The following is a 19,523-nucleotide window of genomic DNA, read 5'->3' as shown; positions in this document are numbered from 1 at the left end:
TCATCACCAATGATTCCCTGAATCGCCCTGGATCGCGTAGTTTTGCCGGTCTTGAGAGCCTTATGCCCCATGTGTCGAATATTTTCCTTGAGGACAATATTAACTGTGTAATCTCCTCTGTTCGCCTTGTTGTAAGTGTTTGTTCCAGTGTGGTGTTGTTTTCTTGCTTACAGAATTCAACTGAAAGTAAATCCACTGTGGTTAGGTGTTGTAGCCCTTGAATGTTGGCGTAGAGTTTAAATATATTGCCCCTATTGAGAATGTCATGTATCCCCTGTATTTCATATTCTGGAGTAAAAAGCAGCTGTAACCGTACTATGATTTTTAATGAATTTCTCTAGTCGTATACAGTGCAGGAAAGGAGGGGTATTGCGTCAGGTTCCAGATCCGGCAGCTATTTTGGGGCCCGATCAGGGTTCTGGCCAACCCAGAGAAACCTGCTGAATTTGTCCTGGAGTCATTTCCTGACACTGGGACACAATTCTGCAGTGCCCACACTTTGTCTGAATTCCTATTGTAGCAGCAACCTCAATATACATAAAAATATTACTTAAGGCAATGAGGGCTATAAGGTATAGGAATCACATACTGTCCATGCTAATAGATATTATATGTTAAGAGTGAACGGTCTGGTGAAGCACAAACTCAGAATATAAAATGTAACGCAGTGACTGGGGTTGTCTGTACTAACAAGACCTTATTCGTTTCCAGAGGAGTCATTCTTAGAATAACAGATTGAGAAAAAAACACAATAAGGATCTAAACCTATGACTTAGTTTGCTTGTAGCTCCTTGATGCTGGTAAACAGATCACTGTGCTTTGTCAGAAGGATTGCTACTTGTGAACTGGAAGTAACAAAATAATCTTGGGCGTTAAAAGTAGTAGCCCACTTACTTATCTACATAAAAAACGAATCTGTGATCTGCATGTTACACGACGTGTTGGCACATTAATTCTCTGTATTACTCTGAGTCAAAACTGGGACTGGACAAAACGCATAACTCTCCTAAAAGTGCCTAAACCGCCAGAGATATTTTACTGCTATTATAATCCTCTGAAAATTGCTGGCCACACAAAGATCTCTGCAGCAGGTGTCCTAACCCTGTAAGATATTTTTAAATTCCACTGTTTGAGTCCAAATAGGTAAGGTAGACCATATTTGCCGTCACATTTGCTACTGTTGCCAGTTTCTTAGCAGCAGGGTTTTAAAAACCATAAAAATATAGGTTGATTGTCAGACTCTGCTTTTCATGCCCCGGCCCTTATGACTCCACCCCCTTTCTTATGCCACATCTTGACCTCCAATCTGTGGGTTCCTGGGGTGGTTTTTTTTCTTCAAATCCTACACTTTTTGTATTGAAAACAATAATTTATTCTGTACGAAGTCCTCGTTGTCACAGCCTGGCCCTTTTATTATGCAATGAACAATTATTAATACTTCATTCATTAACACTACCTGTTGTATCTACCTTAAAAGGGTGATGTGTTGTCGGTTGACATTCAACATTGTTACCGTCACGCTGTGCACAATCTCCATAACAGGCGCCTCCTCTCACTGAGTTCCCTTATTACAGGCCTTCCTTCCCACGGTGTCTCTGTATCAGAGGTGTTGCCATAAAAACACGAAGGCTGTGCCAGAGAATGACAGCCTCCTGGCGGTGGCTCGCAGTCCGGGCGGCGGTAGTCAGTCCAAAGTTGCCGGGGCAGAGCGAGGCTAAGGTCCACCCGCGAGAAGCGCGTGCTCTTCGAAGCTCTTCCGAAGTCACGCGCACACCAGCCACCTTTCAGTGCCACAGGTTCTGGGGAGCTCAGCCTGTCGGGAGTCATGGAGGGGGCCCGCGAGCCCGCCCAACTCCTCTCGGGCTTCTTGTCTAAAAGGCGGCAGACTTTGGTGAGTGTTCGCTGTTGAATTATGTTTACCATTTTTGACCCCAGGGCCATTTTGAGGTCTTCTCCTAAATGTCTCGTAGGGCTGCGGGCACGAATTGAAGCACAGCTGCGTCATACACTTTCACTCCCTCGCCCCCGTGGTTTGTAGGGTTATGTATTGGGAAAAACCTCTTCATAAGATAGAATCACCTAGACGCACTCAGCGGGTCGTAGGGACAGAAGTTCGGAGGAAACGTGAGCAAAATCACTGTTTTGTGGTGTCACTTATGCATCATTACAGCCAGATGGTTACAAATAAGTGCCGGTCTCAGTGTTGGAATTGTAAAAAAAAAAATACTCCCGTATACATTGAGAGTCAAGATGTGACAGCAGAATAGTCCGAGCTTAATTTGTGACTTTTCACTCCACTAGCAGACATTCCCAGCCCCTTTATCTCACTGTTGGAGGTTCCTACTTTATCCTATTGAGAGGGCTTTCCCGTCTTTCTCTTCCTCCTTTCCTATGTGTGTCTCTAGCTCTCCAGAAATTGTTGATGTAGAACAAGCATTGTCAAAACCAATAGGACTCGCCTATGCAAGAGCTATTGGCTATGCCAATATGTTTCAGCCATGTTGTACACCAGCGTGTCTACTGATCAGCATGGCTAAATGTTAAGGGGATATGGGAGAGTGGCGTGGAGTGGAGTGTTATGGAGTGTTATGGAGTGGGAGTGGCATAGAGTAGAGTTGAGTGGCATAGAGTGGATTGGTGTAGTGTTGTGGAGTGTCATGGAGCAGTTGACTGTCATAGAGTGGAAGGGTGTAGAGTGGAGTTGAGTGGAGTAGAGTGTCGGGAGTGGTGTAGAACATAGTGGAGTGGCATAGAGGGTGATGCGTAGGGTGGAGTAGAGTGTTGTAGAGTGATGTAGAGGTGAGTAGATTTACGTAAAGTGGAGTGGCATAGAGTGGAGAAGTGTAAGGGAGCAGAAAGGTGTAAAGTGGAATAGCTTGTTCTAGAGCTGAGTGGCATAGATTGGAGTGGAATAAAGTGCCATAGAATGGAGTAGCACAGAGTGGAATAGTGGAATGGAACAGAATGAAGTAGTGTGTCATAGAATAGAGTGGAATAAAGTGGCTTGGAGTGGCATAGAGGAAGTTGCATAGAGTGTCATAGATTGGAGTAAAGTGTTGTAGAGTGGAGTGACATAGAGTAAGGGTGACCAGACATCCCAGACCTCACCGGACAGTCATGAATGATGTAATATGTGACATCATCAGCAGTGCATTGCGGACGCGCAAGTTATAGTTGGCAGAACTAACTATAACAAAGGAATTTCTATGGTTTTGTACGTGTGAAATGTCCAGCTAACTATAACCCCTGAAACCGAGTTTTTTTCTGTGAATTTCTAATGTTTTTTAACCCCTTCCAGGCGGCCGCGATTCTGCGCCTGTGTGGCAGAATCGCGAGTGGGCGGGTTTATGACGGCCCCCAGCCGTCATCAGCACACGAGCACCGTAGTGCATGAATGCTGGGGGCCGTCATCAGCATGGAAGGGGTTAAATGCTCATTTCTAACTATAACGTCTCTGAAACCTATGTTTTTTTAGTGAATTTCAAAGCTTTTTTAAATGCTAATTTCTAACTATAACATCTCTGAAACCTATGGTTTATTCAGTGAATTTCAAAGGTTTTTAAAATGCAAATTTTTAACTGTTTCTTTATAAATATTTTAATCATTAAATAACATGATATATTTTTCTGAAAATTGCATAAATGTATTTTTTTTAAATCAAACTGAAATATTGTTTAATTTTTTTCTTTTAATATACGCATATTATTTTCTTTAAAAAAAAAATCCGAATTTTTTTCCAAGTCGCGCACCCAAAGCGTACACATCACGGTGGGTGCGCGGATTCTAGACGGCCTTTTAGAAACGTTGTGAAGGATCCGCGTACGGTGTGCGACGGCTGCGTGTTTTTCAGTTACATCATATACATTTAATATTACGTGATGTGCGTGATTGGTATGCGACCAGTCCGCGACTCCTGCTCCCACGCATTTGCGACACATGCGCATTACGGTACACGATGCTTGCGCGGTGGTGGGTCCCGCGTGACGTCATATATGTACTGGGGCGCGCTGGGTGCGCAACTCCCGTAAAAAAATGTAATGTTCTGAAATGATATGTATGTGTCTTTAATATACATGTTAGGGCAATAGATTATCTAAGATATTTATAAAAATAATATATTTGTACTTATAATAAACTTATATTATTTTTAAATATATTTTCGGAAAGTCACGTCGGGTGCGTGCTTCGTGAGCTGAGAGTGAGCGGATCCCATGTGACCTAAAAAAAAGATTTCATTGGTTCATAACATTTCCGACTGTAACTATTGAAGGACCCCACCCATTTTAATCATTCTTGTTGGAGCATCTTTAGAGAGACATCTCTTTTCCTATAAGAACCCTTTTTGCTTGTTTTTTTTGTGTTTTTCACAAAATATCAAACAAAATGACATCTGCTTTGGCAAGTACGTCTGGAGCGTCCTCAGGAACACCTGCAATGGACATTAGGCCAGAATTCGCCTTTCTTGAGCAACACTGCGTGAAGTGTAAGAAACGTATTTGCTTTGGTGAGCAGTCGGTGGATGCAGTTTGTGCAACGCAACGCAACCATCGTTGATAATTTTTTTTTCGTTTTTGGAATGATAAGTAGTTCCAAAAGTTTTCTGTTTTATCCGTTCTTTTTTTTTGTTCATTTTTTTAAAAAACACCCAAAAAATACAAAATTGTTCAAAAAAATAAAAAAAATACAAAAGAAAAAAGAAGAAAAAAAAAGTTCTTATCAGAACAACCTTATCTGGTTAAAGAAAGAACTATAATTGCAAGGTAATGTTTGAAAGTTTGGTTGAATATATGTATACAGCATGATTGACTGAAAGAATGCATTAGTAGTGTATGGTGAATTTATAGGTGAAGATTTATGAGGAAGTACTGCAGCGTGACACTGCAAGCTCTTTAGCTGCACTGCACTGTGACACTTCTGAAGCACAGAGATGTGACATATGTATATTAATATGTTGCAACTCTGTGCTTCCCTCTGCACTGCTGCACAAACTGAAGCCTGCGGTGACACAGGCACCCTTGCACCATGGTGCAACGATGTCTGTCGTGCGGAGATTGTTTTTGTGCAGGAAGGGACACCTTCCTGCATAAAAAGAATCAGTAAAGGTATTTTCCTCTTTCAATGTATGTTGAGGAATGCAAAATGCATTGAAAGATGAAAAAATGAGGAGAAATGAAAACAATTCTCTTCGTTGCGCCTTGCTACACCAACTCTAGGATGGCGCAGCATTCACACACATCTCCAGATTTACGATTTCTCATAAATCCAGAGAGGTGTCTTGTTCTACGGGTGTTGCTTGGGAACACCCACAGCAACACCTATGGAACCCCCTTCAACGCAAAGTTCTATGTATGAAGGGGTCGAAATAATAATAGAGCAGCACTGCGCCACCTGGCACGTGACCACTCTGTGCATATATAAACATGGCAATAAGAACAGTGTACTTCTATACCTACTCGCGACCAGAAACATTGGTTTACAGTTTATCCTTGCTGTGAAAGACACATTGGGGTACTTAGGTACCACAGCAGATGAAATTGCAGCAGTGTTTGCTGCTTACTATGAGCAGCTCTAAGCCCGCCAGCCACTTTCTCCTGTTGAATGCCCTCAGCTGTTCCATGCCGGAATAAACCGCCCTTGCCTGACAAGGGTTCAGTTAAAGGCCCTGGAGGAACAATTCACTGAAGATGAGATTCAAACGGCCATCCGTGACTTGAATTCCAGGAAGACCCCGGACCCAAACGGATTCCCCCTCAAACCCTGGGTCATTGAGCCCCTCACTTGCTCCAGCCCTACCTATAGGCCGTAAGAAGGGGACCCAAGAGCTAGATCTGGCGACTATTGCCGTCCTCTCTAAGACTGACCAACCATCAACGTATTGCGGGTCCAACCGTCCCTTCGCCTTGATTAACTCGGACATAAAAATGTATGCTAAGATTCTAGCGAGCAGTCTTCAGACAGTTATCAGCTCGGCGTTTGCACGTCTCCCTAGCACATGTTGGTGAAATCAAAGAGGATGTGACCTTACATTATTACTATTCGATTTTGAAAAAGCCTTCAACATGTTCAATTGGGATTATCTTGGAGCAGTGCTTTGCCAGATGGGATTTGGGGTCCATTTTCAGGTGCTGATATCTCTTCTATGTTTCCATCCGACGGCCCAGGTCATGATTAGCAGGTTGTTATCCCATGCGTTTTCAATCAGACATGTTACCCGACAGGGCTGTTCCCTCTCCCCACTCTTCTTCACTTTGGTCATTGAGCCCTTGGCACATTTGTGGATTGGGGCTTTTGAAGACAGACTCGCATTATATGAAAATGATGTCCTCCTATATCTTACAGTTCCAGCGGTTTCGGGCCCACGCACTATTGAGTTTCTCCGTCTCTTTGAGGATGCCTCAAACAAGGAGCAATCTCTTCCAATTCCATTGTGAGGACAGCGCATCGAATGAGTGGTGGGTGGGCATCCCAATGCGTCGCCTCAGCTTTAAATATTTAGGGGTACACATCATGATTCTACCTGACCTCGCTCAGCCTCTGAACCTGGCATTCCTCTTGAAGGGGACTAGGACCGACCTGGCGATGTGGCAAAACCTCCCTCTTAATCTTTTGGGTAGAGTTGCATTATTTAAAATAATGATACTGCCCTGATTCCTATACATCTGACTACATTTCTCACTCCGCATTCTTAATATTTGGTTCAATAAGGTGGTGGTGATGTTTCTATCCTTTCTTTGACATGGCCATCCTCCATGCATCGCCCAGGGTAAATGGCACCTCTCGGTTTATGATTGTTAGACCTGTCTGGATTTTTTGCGTAGTCCCTCCTCATTATTATTTATTTTGTCCCCTTTTTGCCCCTCATACCCTTATTAATTTTTGTGTCTACTGACTTTTTGTAGGTGTTGACCAGGGGGATAGGTGTTCTTTCCCCCCCTCATAATCTTTTACCTCAGGCCCAGAGGCCTGTTCTGACAGGAAAGTTGGCACCACCTAAAATGGTGGCCACCAACTGCCCCAACTGTCACACCCAGAACGTGGCCATAGCCTAGCATAGGGCATTCTAGAACCTTCTGGTCCATTCTGGACCACTGAAGGGCAGCCTATATAAGGCGGAATGCGGGGAAGCCATTTTGTGCTGACCAGATAGTGGAGGAGTGAGGCAGTGGTGAGAGGAGGAGGACGCACTGGGAGCAGTTAGTTTGTCCCTGTGACAGACAGCCACTACAGGGAGACGTTCCCCCTTTAACCCCTGACCAATCCCTCCCAACCATCTTCTTCTATGGAGGAAATCAATCGACTTGTGGAGAAAGTCCCTTCTAAATTGGAGCCCCAGTGAACCCTGTCAAGACGCTCTTATTAGAGGACTTCCCCAATTTCCCCTTGCCAGCACTTCACATACCAGCATTGAAGAGGAGCTGTGAGCCCCGGGTTGTGGCCGGTGTCCCCTTGACGCACTGTGGAGAAGACGCGTGTCTGTGGAGCCTTAGCAGCCTGGGGAGCGAGTGCGCCGCTCTGGAGTGTAGTTCTGGTGGAGCCAGGTGAGGGGAGAGACTGCGCAGAGGAGCGGAGACAGCGCGGCGCCAGGCGGGAATACTAATCCCTCGCGCCCGCGCTGTTCAGCTCTGCATTGAGGAGGCGAGGCCTGCGGGAGGCGTGTCTGCGGGAAGAGGAGTGTCTCGGAGGCGAGCCGCCTCCGTATTCCGGCGGCCCTGAGTGACATCGCGGGAAGCGTCTAAACGACGTGCAAGCCCAGTGGGAGACTGGCGAAGTGGTCCCGAAGGAAGCGAACCGGCGGAAGGCGAAGCAGCCTCTCGCCCACGGAGCCAGCGAGAAGTGCATCGCTCTGTCCCTTTTCGAAGCCCCTTGCCCAGCGCTGTGAGAAGGAAGCGCGCCTGGGCTGAGGAAACCTGACCAGCCCCCCCCCCCACGTTCTGATAGCGAGAAGGGCATCGCTGTGTCCATTTTCGAGGCCCCTCGCCCAGCGCTGTGAGAAGGAAGCGCGCCTGGGCTGAGGAAACCTGACAAGCGCCCCCCACGCTCTGATAGTTGATCTATCCCCCCACGCCAGCACCAGGCCAGTAGCTGGTTGGGGAAGTGTAGCAGGATCGCCAGAGGCCGGCTGACAGCTAGAAGCCGGAGGACTGTGATAGAACTACCACGGAGACAGTAAGGAGAGTGGGGGTAAAGAAGTAAGGTGCTGTGCCCTCTTGGGGAATGTTACTATGCACAGGATCTAGTGGTTAGAAGGTGTTAGACAACCAAATCATCTTCTCTCTTAAGTGGAAAGTACTTGGGCATTGCCTCAGAAAGCCTTATTGGTCATTGGGGCAGGGCAAAGTGGTCCAGTCAATAATTCTAGTAATATTGGTAAATGATGTCTGCTTCTTTTACAGAGGGGGTCGAGTGAAAAAGCTAATCAACAGTGGTTATAAGGAGGAGTTTACTAACGTGGTGTTGTAGTACTCTTTTTGGGTTGAGGGAAGTGTAAGCTCCTCATGCGGCACACAGAGGGTTTCATACAGCTTGTGTGATTTCTACACTTCTCATTGGGTGTGCGCCCTTGATGTGATTAAAGGTTTAGAGTCCTACTTCATAACCACACCTAAGTAAATGTTAGAATCTAAGTAAATGTGCTAGTGATGTGAAATTGATGATTTGAGTTAGCATTTTTCTTTGCAGGGACTGCTAGTTTGAAGACTTCTAACTATATAGTACTGGAAATACTGTTTGCTGAATTGTGATGTAATTTGGAATCTAAATGATAATTGGCTAGTAATCTAAGAAGGGACCTGAAATGTTCTAAGCTATTTATATTTTGAGAACAAAGAGAATATTATTTTTATAAAGCAGTACGTATTTTCCCACATTTTTTTGGTGTAGTGTTTTCTTTTGAGTGCTATTGCGTGGTCTTACTTTTGGGTGGTGTGCAACCTTTACACTGTGCCTCTGAATTGTTAGTCTTGCCCTAGGCCAGGCTACCCCAGTTCCAACAATGATGGAGTAGTTGGAGCTGTCGACATCCATCTCTACTACTGGGCATCCCACTTACTGATTACTAGCAGCCCGCCCCAGCGTTGCCTGGGGCAGAAGGGGGCTTGGGGCAGCATTTCAGGCTTGCGTGCACTCCCGACCCGGCCCCCGCCCGCCACGACATTGTCTGTGTCCCGGACAATGTCGTGGCGGGCGGGGTCCGGGGCGGGAGTGCACGCAAACCTGAAATGCTGCCCCCAGACCCTGAGCCTTACCGCAGTTGTTCCGCGCCAACCTCCCGCACCGGCTCCCTCCCGTCCCGTGTCCCTGAAATGCTGCCCCCAGACCCTGAGCCTTACCGACCCTGAGCCTTACCGCAGTTGTTACGGGCCAACCTCCCGCACTGGCTCCCTCCGGTCCCGTGTCCCAGAGCCCTACCTGAGCCGCCGCTCCTCCCCGAGCTCCTCACTTCACCGCCGCTCTTCCTCGTCATCACGTACGTTGCGGCCAGCGCTACGTCGTAGCCGTCAGCGTCGCGGCCGGCGCTACTTTCAGGGCACTACTTTTTTTTTTAAGTTATATTTTTTAATTTACGTTTTTTTTTATTTTCTATAGCCTAGGTCCATCTGCACACCCTGAGGACTACAACAATGTATTGGGTGTGTGGATTTGCGCTGTGGTTCCCGAGTTTACCTTGCCAAAGGGTTTGTGTTCTCTCTTTATGATAGTAGTATAGATAAATGACTGGCTAACAGGATGCTAGGAAAACCAAGCGTACCAGCTGGAATTAAGCGGCCTGTTCCTTGATGGGTTGATGGACTATTTATGTGGCCGACCACTTCGTCTCATGCTTCGGAAGTAACCAAAGTGATATTATTGATGTGGGAAGTGGCTCTATGCTTCACGGCCTGGGATTGTCACCTGACTGGGCAGACTTCCCTTTAGAGGGGCCACTGATTGGCACAGTTGCCGGTTTGGAGGGTTCTAATAAGGATCACTATACTGGCTGACGTGTGGCAGGGGTCCACCATGTACGCCTTTGACGATCTCCAAACCCAGTTTTCTCTCCCTCATACCCAATTCCATATATACGTACAGATGCGCCATGCCCTAGGATGTTATGGTGAATGTCCACAAGAACTTACAGAATTCAGCCCCCGTCAGGCTAGGTTATTGATAGGGAAACTGGTATGATTTCCAACTGTATCGTGCCCTTATATGTAACGCCCCAGAGACACTAGAACTGCTTTGACATAAATTGAAGGGGTGGATCAGGCACTTGGAGATGGTTGAGTGGCAGGAAGCATGCATGGCGCCTAGAGTGCTATCAAATTCAGCCCCCCTATGTTTGATAGAATTACACTATCTACACCAGACTCACCAATGACTGTGTTATGCAGTTGTCCTTTCAGACCCCAGATGTGCCTGCTGTCAGTCATCACCAGCAGATTTCTTTCACATGGTTATTGGTCTAGAATTACAGCTACCCTCTCAGCCATCCTGAATACCTCAATCCAACTCAGCCATCCTGAATACCTCAATCTAACTGACTCCAAAGGTGGCACTGCTGGGTATAATGGCCGACTTTGGGGATTCCCGGGGTGATAAGACTCTGGTGGGACTGACAGCCCTGGTGGCCAAGGGGGACATAGCGCAGTCTTGGAAACTACCCAACGATTTGAAGCAATGGCACACTAGTATGAACTGGTGTGCTAAGCAGGAGGAACTGATTTATATTGCCTAGGGATGTCTGAAGAAATTCTCGAAGATTTGGGGTAAATGGTGGGAGTATTATTGGTTGTCTCTAATGTTGGATTCTTTGCTTTCTAATGTGGTTTGATGTGCGGGACGGTGGTTAAATAACTATACAATATTATGACTCCGGTGCCACATTTTGAGTAAAAAAACATTTTCTATATCTAAAGTGGTTGTGTATTATTTTTGCACTAGCTGCATCATTAAACCTGTGTTACTGCATACGTCTAGCTTTGTAATCTCAAATTGCAACAAATCTAGTATGATTCTCCAAGAATTATCAGCCGTTAAAATTTGGCAAACAGGGCTTATTGTTGATGAGTACAGACCCACATTTTCTCAATACTGTAATTCATCTATAATTTGCTTAATATATTTTTTACGCCTGTGACTTTATTGGCTATTGGTTTTGAACTTGCAGTGTGGTGTTGCACTTTTACCTCAACCCGCTTGATTTTTTTTTAGCGCAGGAATCCGTTGTAATGCCCACTTTGTGCTTATAAATTCCTCGTCAAATGGAACCTTGATTATAACTTTTGGGGGGTAATCTTCTTTTGCTAGTTTTATGTCAAAGAAATCAGTCGTGAGTCTAGAAAATCTGAGATTTTTAGTTCAGTATTTCCTTCATTCTGTTTTCGAACTTTACAAATTAAACCTGTCCCCTTTCTATGCACATCATCCATTCCTTTTTGTACATCGTCTCTAATCTATTCTACAAACAGGTGGGGTTTGAGATTCTTGGGGGCTGTAGTTATTTCCAGAAGTAGAAAATCTGCCTTTTCTACATGGTAGCAGCGTATTTTTCACCTTTTGCTCCACCCTATATTTTTCCCGGCTTTAGAACACTGTGCTCTTTAACCCTGCTAACCAGTGATAAAGCGCCTGTGGTCCCCATTTCAATGTGGTCAGATTGTCATATCCATAACTGGCATATTCAGCTGACATATAAGTCCCAAATATATGGTGGAAAATGTACCTGGACTTGTAAGTTGAATATCATCAGTGGACTGCAGCACCTATTGTGCCACCCACTGCAGTGTCTGTGTAAAATATGGGTTCAAGCCTGCCAGTGTAGCCTGAGTGTGGCGGGTTGGCAGTTTAAAATCTGCAATTTGAATTGTCAAAATAAACTTTTTTGACAGGTCAAACCCTCCCTTTTAAATATTAATAAGTTAACCCTTTGCAGGCCATGTCACCCAGAAGACAGGGTGCATGGTAGTTAAAATGTAGGACATGTAGAAATGTAATATTAACATGTCCTTACAGTGCACACAAAAGCTATTTTCACTGTAGCAGTTCTAGCTGTCCTATGTAGAAAACCAAAGTACAGATTAAAAACCTAATATAGTATTTCAGGAATAGTACTGACTCAAAAATAATTACACAACTATTTTAATAGTTATTAAAAATATGATTTAGGGGGTGTGGCCAAGGCGGCGATGTGAACGGGCGCATCTCGAGCGAGCTCCGTCGCCCCGCTGCCTCAATTAACCATCATAAGCGGAATTCGGGGGGCTTTCTGGGGAAACCCGCTTGCTAACTGCACCCTGGACACGAGGTGCTCAACGGAAACATCGCTCCGGTGCGAGAGACCCAGCGGGGGTGCAGCTAGAGCCCTTAACGCTTGCCTGCCGGAGTGCTCCCGCCATTTTGCCACGGAGCCCGGCGGCTGGCGCCCAGACACGTTTCCTCAGCCAACAACTCCTTGAGCTGGCGTGGCGGCTGGAAGAACAGGCGGTCCCCTGCGGCGGATTTCCCAGCTGCCAACTGTGCGCCGGGGGACCGGAGACCGGAGGGGAAGAGGCGGCCGACATTGAGAAGACCCCCCGGCGGGGGCGTTGCAGGCGCCCGGCTGCGGACATCACGCGAGACCCCGGCTTTGGCTTAGGCGTGGGGCCGCAACTGGCGCGGGGAAACCGCCGGCTGGACTGCTGCTGAGAAACCCGAGAAGCCCTGCTGCGGGACCACGAGCGGAAGCAGGGATGACCTGGTGAGCTGTCTCCGCAGGGCCCACCACCTGCCTGCCGACGGATGTGCCCTGGACTCTTGAGCCGCGACTGGGCTCCTTTAAGGTACTGTCCGCCATCTTGCCTCCCCTACCTGGAGCCCACAGCCCCGGTGCCTGCCCTCCCGCGCTGCAGTGAGACCTAGCTGGGCACTACGGGCCCTGCCGGGCGCTGGGAAAAAGACCCCCCCCAAATCACGCTGCCATCAGGGCTGGGAGGACCGGGCCCCGACTTAAGAGACACAGCGGGTCCCTGTTCCGACATCGGTTGCCTGCGGGGAGACCTGGGCCTTGTCCTCCATCTCCCCTTCCTCGTTCGGCGCCTTCACCCCGGATCCCCGACCCTTCTGACCGTCGGGGGCCCCGGTGGGAATCGACTGCCTGCTTGAGTGGATCCGGGTGTGGGAGAGTTGCCCCTGCCTGCTGCCGCAGTTGACCTGCCGGGGAGAGACGGGGCCCTGCCTGGCGAGTTGCACACTGGCCTGGGCCCTACATCGTGACCTAACCCTGCTGTCCTGGCCAGCGGACCCACGCTAGACCTGCATCACTCCACCCCGCCTCTGAACGAACTTTGGAACAGACGACCCTACCCGGGGGGCTGCGGGGACGACCTGAGCACTTTTCTCCCCGCAGATGGGTCGGATTGAACCGGGCTACTCGACAGTGCTGTAGGCGTGTGTGGCCCGACTACTTAGGGGGTACATCATAGCCGGCGGACTGGGAGAGCTGCTGCGCCTGCTGGTGTCTGCTGGTGTCTAAATCCCACGGACTGGCTGCTCCGGAGCAGGGGGAAGAGGCCGCCAGGGTCACGTGAGTACCCCTTCAACTGCCTTGGTACCCTGGGGTGACTTGCACGTGGCCCCCTCAGGGCTGACCATAGTAACAGACCCCTCACGCACTGGTGACTCCCTATGGACTCCTGATAACCCGGCCCTGAATCTCACTTGCCGGACAGCGCAGATCCACAAGCAGGGAGGTGCCTGGGAGGGGTGAGGGCCTTCGGTGGAGTACTGATTATCCCCCCACATTGCTGCAGCGACGCAGAGGAATCACGCCCACGGCGACTTGGGAAGCACCGGGTGGCTGAACCTTGCATTCCGGATCGACGATGACTCGCGGCAGGGGGGGCAAGACGGACTCGGCAGCGGCGACCAAGGGCACATCAGTAGTTGCCATGTGGGGCAAGGCGGGAGCGTCAACATCACCTGAAGAAGTGCCCCCTCCTGCCGAGGCCTCCCCTCCGGTGACCCAGGCCTTCATGTCCTCTTTCATGGTGGACCTGAAGTCGGAGATTGGGTCCCTGAGAATGGAAGTGCACTCGTGTGTCAAAGAGCTGCGTAAGGAGGTGACAGAGCTGGGAGACAGGGTCGATGGACTCGAGAAGACTGTTGATACACGCACAGAAGATCTGGAGCAATTATGGCAATGAGTGGCGAACCTGGAGGAGCAAAACATCGAGCTCCAGGTCAAGCAGGAGGACCTTGAAAATAGGGGACGCCGCAACAACCTCCATATCCGGGGCGTGCCACTCGGGGAGGAAGGGACAGACGTCATGGCCTATGTGGCCCAACTCCTCCACGAGTTGTGGGGCAACGAAGACGCCCCCCCTCCGCTCTTGGATCGTGCTCATCAAGTGTTCGGGCGGAAGGCAGGTTGGGTCTCCTCCCGGACATTATAACCCGAGTGCACTACTTCACGGCGAAAGAGGCCATATTGAAAGCGGCGAGGGACAAGCCGGACCTACGCTACGGAGGGCACAAGATCCAAATCTTCCAAGACCTGGCCCCTAACACGCTGCACAGACGGAAGGTCTTCCGCCCAGTGACTGAGAAGCTACGGGCCCTCGACATTCCCTACCAATGGGGACATCCCTTTGCCCTCATCTTTCGCTGGGAAGACAAGCGCAGAGTCATCCGCTCCTACAAGGAGGCGTCAACATTGCTTCGTCTCTCTGAATCCCCGGAGCGCAGCCCCTCCCACCCCAAGCGCCAGGAGAGACTCCCGGCCCAACCGGAGTGGACTACGGTAAATCGGCGCCGCCGGACCCCCCCGGTGGATGACTGCTCCACATCTCAGGCCAAGCAGGACATCATAGAGCACATCTGCTCCCTCGAGGGCGATCGTGAGGGCCACACCTCGAAGCCTCCCACTCCGTAAAGTGCAGCAGAATGGCTCCCGGCCCTGGGTGGTCGGTGACCTGTGAGGAGGACACCGCTGCAATTCCTGATTGAAATCCTGCACACCCGCGACTGAAATGGACGCCACGGAGTGAACTCACTCCTCTACAGACCGACTGATACGGCACGCCTACCCTTGCGGGGTGCTTGAGTTAACTACCCCCGAATCCGCCCTGGGCAGCGGGACATCTGAAACCCATATCCTCAGTAGACCACCCCCCACTTTGTCCCATAGGAAGTGACATTCCTGAGATCATCCGAACCCTCGGCTAGCGGATGTCCGGAACCTGGGACAATATGCTATGACCCTGTTGGCCTGTTGTGGTTGTATATCTTCTATGTACTTTCCATTTTCCTGCTCGCTCTGCATTTCCTACTTCTCCCCTACGCTCCCCCTGTACTTGGGTTCTTCTTCCTCTGTGTGGTATGGCGGGCTGGAGACTACTGCAGGTATCTGCGCGACAGCGATGTGGGGGGGTGGTTGCATCCCTTCAACCCACAGGGTGGAGGGTGATGGGCGAAGAGGCAGATCCTACCCCCTTAGCGCCATGGCGGTAAATGTTCCCACACCCCTAAAGGTCCTAACGCTCAATGTCAAAGGGCTTAACTCCCCTAATAAGGTGAATCAAGTATGGCGCTACCTTCTCCATCATTTCCCCGACATCATCTTCCTTCAGGAGACACACCTTGTGCAGGGGGACAATAGGCACATGGCACACCCCAGATACCCCACACAATTCTGGGCGTCGGCGGACGCTAAAACGGCGGGGGTGGCAATCCTGTGCAGAGCGGGCATTAGGCGGGGATCCACCAAACCCTACAAGAGTGGCGATGGACGCTTCCTTCGAGCTGTGGTACAGGTGGGAGGGGTACAGTTCCCTTTAGGCAATGTATATGCACCCAACCAGTCGCAAGATAAATATCTCCAGTCGCTCCTGCGGGAGCAATTCGAGACCGGCGAACCGCGTACGATCTTGGGCGGGGATTTCAATCTAGTGTGGGACCCAGAAATAGACCGCGGGGAGACTGCGTTTAGCGGCGCGGGCGCAATGTCATCCACGCTACGGGCGCAAATTACAGACCTGGGGCTCGTCGACGCGTGGCGTTACCACAATCCAGGAGTCCGCGATTACACTTTTTACTCGCACTCACACCGCACCTATTCGCGTATCGATCACATCTTTACCTCTCTTGACCTGACCCGAGACACCCTGAAGGTTGCCATCTCGGACATCTCGCTCTCGGACCATGCACATGTGGAAATAACACTACAGGATCCGCTAGCGCACACCCCCCGGGAGCGACGATGGTCCCTCCCACCGAGCATCCTTCGGGACCCAGAGGATGTTAACAGCATCCGGGAAGCCATAGACTCGTACTTCGCCATTAACGACAACTCGGAAACGTCATTCCCGGTAGTATGGGATGCCTTTAAGGCCACCATACTGGGTCACATTACCTCCCTGGCGATAGCGAGGAGACGGGCAGCCTATAAGCTGGAGTCTGACTTAGCGGGTGAGATGAAACAGGCGGAGGCACAGGACAGAGACCGGCCTTCCCTGGCGTCCAGGAGAACGTTAGCGAACCTTAGGGGACAGCTTCGACTCCTGCTTACCAACAAGCCGGAACTCTCCCTACTAGCATTAAAACAAAAATGTTATGAGGGAGGAGATAAGGTGGGGTTCCTGCTGGCAGGAAGACTGAGGGCAAGAGCAGCCAGAGCCCATATTGCTAATATACAACGTCAGGACGGCTCCAGAGCCGTCACGGAAAGAGCCAAACAGGACGCCTTTGTGGCCTACTATACCTCCCTATACGCGGGGGAACCTACATCAATGGAAGCATGAGCGGCCGTCCTCGCTGCCTATGAGGGGCTACACTACCGCCGGCATGCGCGACAGACCTGGAAGAGCCCATACTGGAAGATGAGGTCTTTGCGGCTATTAAAGATCTCCCCACGGGGAAAACACCTGGGCCAGATGGCTTGCCACTGACCTTTTACAGACTCTTCCAGACTCAACTTCGTCCCTACCTATTGAGGCTGTACCACTCTTTCTCGGATGCGTCTGGCCCATCCCCTGATATGGGAATGGCAGAGATTGCACTGATACCGAAGCCAGGGAAGGACCCTGCGCTGTGTGCCTCCGACCGCCCTATCGCCCTCCTGAACACCGACCTAAAGATCTATACCAAGATACTGGCTAAGAGACTCGACCCATACATGCCAGGGTTGGTGAACCCGGATCAGGTGGGGTTCATCCGGGACAGGCAGGGGGCGGACAATGTACGCAGGCTGGCGCATCTCGTAGGCAAGCTGAGGCATTGGGACATCCCGGCTTGTCTTCTCTCGCTTGACGCGGAGAAGGCATTTGACCGGGTGAACTGGACCTTCCTGAAAGAGGTGCTCCAGAAGCTCGGTCTAGGTCCCAAAATGATAGCGAGTATCATGGCCCCATACCTAGGGCCACAAGCCAGGATCAGAGTAAATGGCCAACTAACACCGCCGCTAACGATACACAGAGGCACGAGGCAGGGGTGTCCGCTCTCGCCGCTCCTGTTCGCCCTCGCGGTGGAACCACTTGCGGCAATGATAAGGCGCAACCATAGAATACACGGCATAGCCCACGGGGGGAGAGACAACAAGGTGGCCCTATTTGCTGATGACCTGATCCTCACCCTCACTCACCCTCGTGACTCCTTGCCAGCGGTCCACGAGGCGCTCTGTCTATATGAGCGGGCGTCGGGTCTTAAAATATATCACACTAAATCTTAGGCGCCTAACCTCACTATACCTGCAGAGGAAATCCCCATCCTGAGGAAGGCTGTGCCCTATCGATGGGCAGAACACCACATCAAGTACTTGGGCCTTACCTTGACACCCCACCTGGACGCCTGGTCCTCGGTAAACTGGACGGAGTGCCGCAAAGCTGTGCTAGAGGATCTGCGGAAGTGGAAGCCTCTGATGATCTCATGGCTGGGGCGCCTTAACGCGGTCAAAATGTCGATCCTCCCTGGAATTCTATATGTATTCCAATGTCTGCCCACCCCTATTCCTCTCCACTGCATTCGAAGCCTTCAGCGCGAAATTACGTCCTTCATCTGGGGAGGGAAGCATCCCCGGTTCTCGCAGAAGGTCCTTATGGAGCCACGAGATAGAGGCGGTCTGGCATGCCCCAATTTGGTACACTACTATTGGGCAGCACATCTCGGCTTCGTGGTGGAGTGGGGCGCACGCGAAAGCGACAAACATTGGTTCCATATGGATCGGGCGGTCACGGGACGTACCATATGGGACCTACCCTGGCTCCCGCGGACGGCACGATCCAGAAGTGCGTACATGGCACTCCCCACAAAAACGGTCTTGGATATCTGGGACAGTGTAGCTGTGTCTAGGGGTCTCACTACCTTCCCATCCCCGCACACCCCGATAGCAGGGAACCCACAGTTCCCCCCGGCCTACCGATCTCGGGCGTTCGAAAGTTGGATGCAAGGAGACTGCAGAGTCGTTGGAGATCTTTTCCTCGGGGGCTCTCCCAAAACTTGGAAGGACTGCAGGGACGAATTTAGGGTACCGCTGACAGCTGGCCTGCAGCACACTCAGCTACGCCACTGGACCGCGGGGGACGACATGTACCAAGCGGCCACTCGGGCCTACACACCCTTTGAGAGGTTGGCGCGTTCCCTTGGGGGCTGAAGAAGCTGATCTCACAAATATACTACATACTGCAGCACCCTGCATCGACGCCCGCTCACCCCTACCAGAGGCAATGGCAACTAGCGGCGGCCACAGACATTGACCTCTCCCAATGGAACAGACTATGGCGAGATATACCCAAGATATACCGCAGTGTCCCACAGAGGGAAAACGCCTACAAACTGCTCACTCAGTGGTACTATACACCATTGCGCCTTAGCAAGATGTTCCCCAATGCCTCGTCGATGTGCTGGAGATGTGGCTCTGCGACTGGTGACTTTGTGCATATATGGTGGACGTGTCCGACCCTGGCTGTTTTCTGGAAGGAGGTGCTTAGCCACATCAAAGGGGTACTGGGTTTTCCCCTGCCCGAGAACGTGAGCACGGTTCTACTCGGCATTCGACCTACCACACTCAAGGCACTCACCCGCAGCGACTGGATACTTGCGCTCCAAATGCTGGGTACAGCTAAGCAACTCATCGCCCTATACTGGAAGCGAACAGAGGCGCCGCCCATAGCTTCCTGGTTTGTGCGCCTTTGGCAGGTCCTAGCAATGGAACTGCTCACGGCGCGCCTACAGGCGCGGGACACACGCTTCAAAGCGGTTTGGGAGCCCTTAGTACGGCACCTCTGCTCCACAGAATATGCGCGCCACATGCCCCCTAGACTTCGTGCTCTGCACCTCTTCGAGGATGCCATCGTCCCTGCAGACTCTGCAAGGCTAGACCCTTGACTGACACACACACTATAGCTGCTGCTGCTGCCACGCGCACCCCCCTATGCCCTGCACCCCGACAAGCCGCGAGTACCCAACACCCTCTTTCCCTTTCTTTGCCTACTCTCAGGCCCCCTTGACTCACCTACTTTCTTTTTTCCTACTTGCCACACTGGCCTTTGTCTCTCTACAAGATAGTTGTGCCC

At 50.4% G+C, this 19,523-nt stretch overlaps 2 protein-coding genes across 7 annotated transcripts in view; one reads left to right on the top strand and one right to left on the bottom strand.

The window, feature by feature from the left end:
• Window positions 1-19,523, bottom strand: part of LOC147685397 (uncharacterized) — a 128,095-nt gene that overhangs the window by 1,598 nt on the left and 106,974 nt on the right. The window contains exon 2 of the mRNA XM_086941311.1: window positions 12,802-12,892. The gene's annotated coding sequence lies outside the window, so the exon portion shown is untranslated. The remainder of the gene's footprint in view (window positions 1-12,801; window positions 12,893-19,523) is intronic.
• The window catches only part of LOC147685396 (uncharacterized), a 379,028-nt gene continuing 361,099 nt past the window's right edge, over window positions 1,595-19,523 (top strand). For 2 of the 6 annotated variants that reach the window (XM_086941315.1, XM_086941312.1), the window contains exon 1: window positions 1,598-1,891. In XM_086941315.1, the coding sequence (XP_086797441.1) occupies window positions 1,826-1,891 (66 nt within the window). In that variant the 5' untranslated portion in view covers window positions 1,598-1,825. Of the gene's footprint in view, window positions 1,892-19,523 lie in introns of all 6 variants that reach the window. The other 4 variants (XM_086941313.1, XM_086941314.1, XM_086941316.1 and 1 more) reach the window with 4 other exon arrangements.

Source organism: Lissotriton vulgaris, chromosome 10 (assembly GCF_964263255.1).
Source record: "Lissotriton vulgaris chromosome 10, aLisVul1.2, whole genome shotgun sequence".
NCBI lineage: Eukaryota > Metazoa > Chordata > Amphibia > Caudata > Salamandridae > Lissotriton > Lissotriton vulgaris.
Note: the sequence above shows the minus strand (reverse complement) of the source record. Positions and strands in the feature narration are given on the sequence as shown.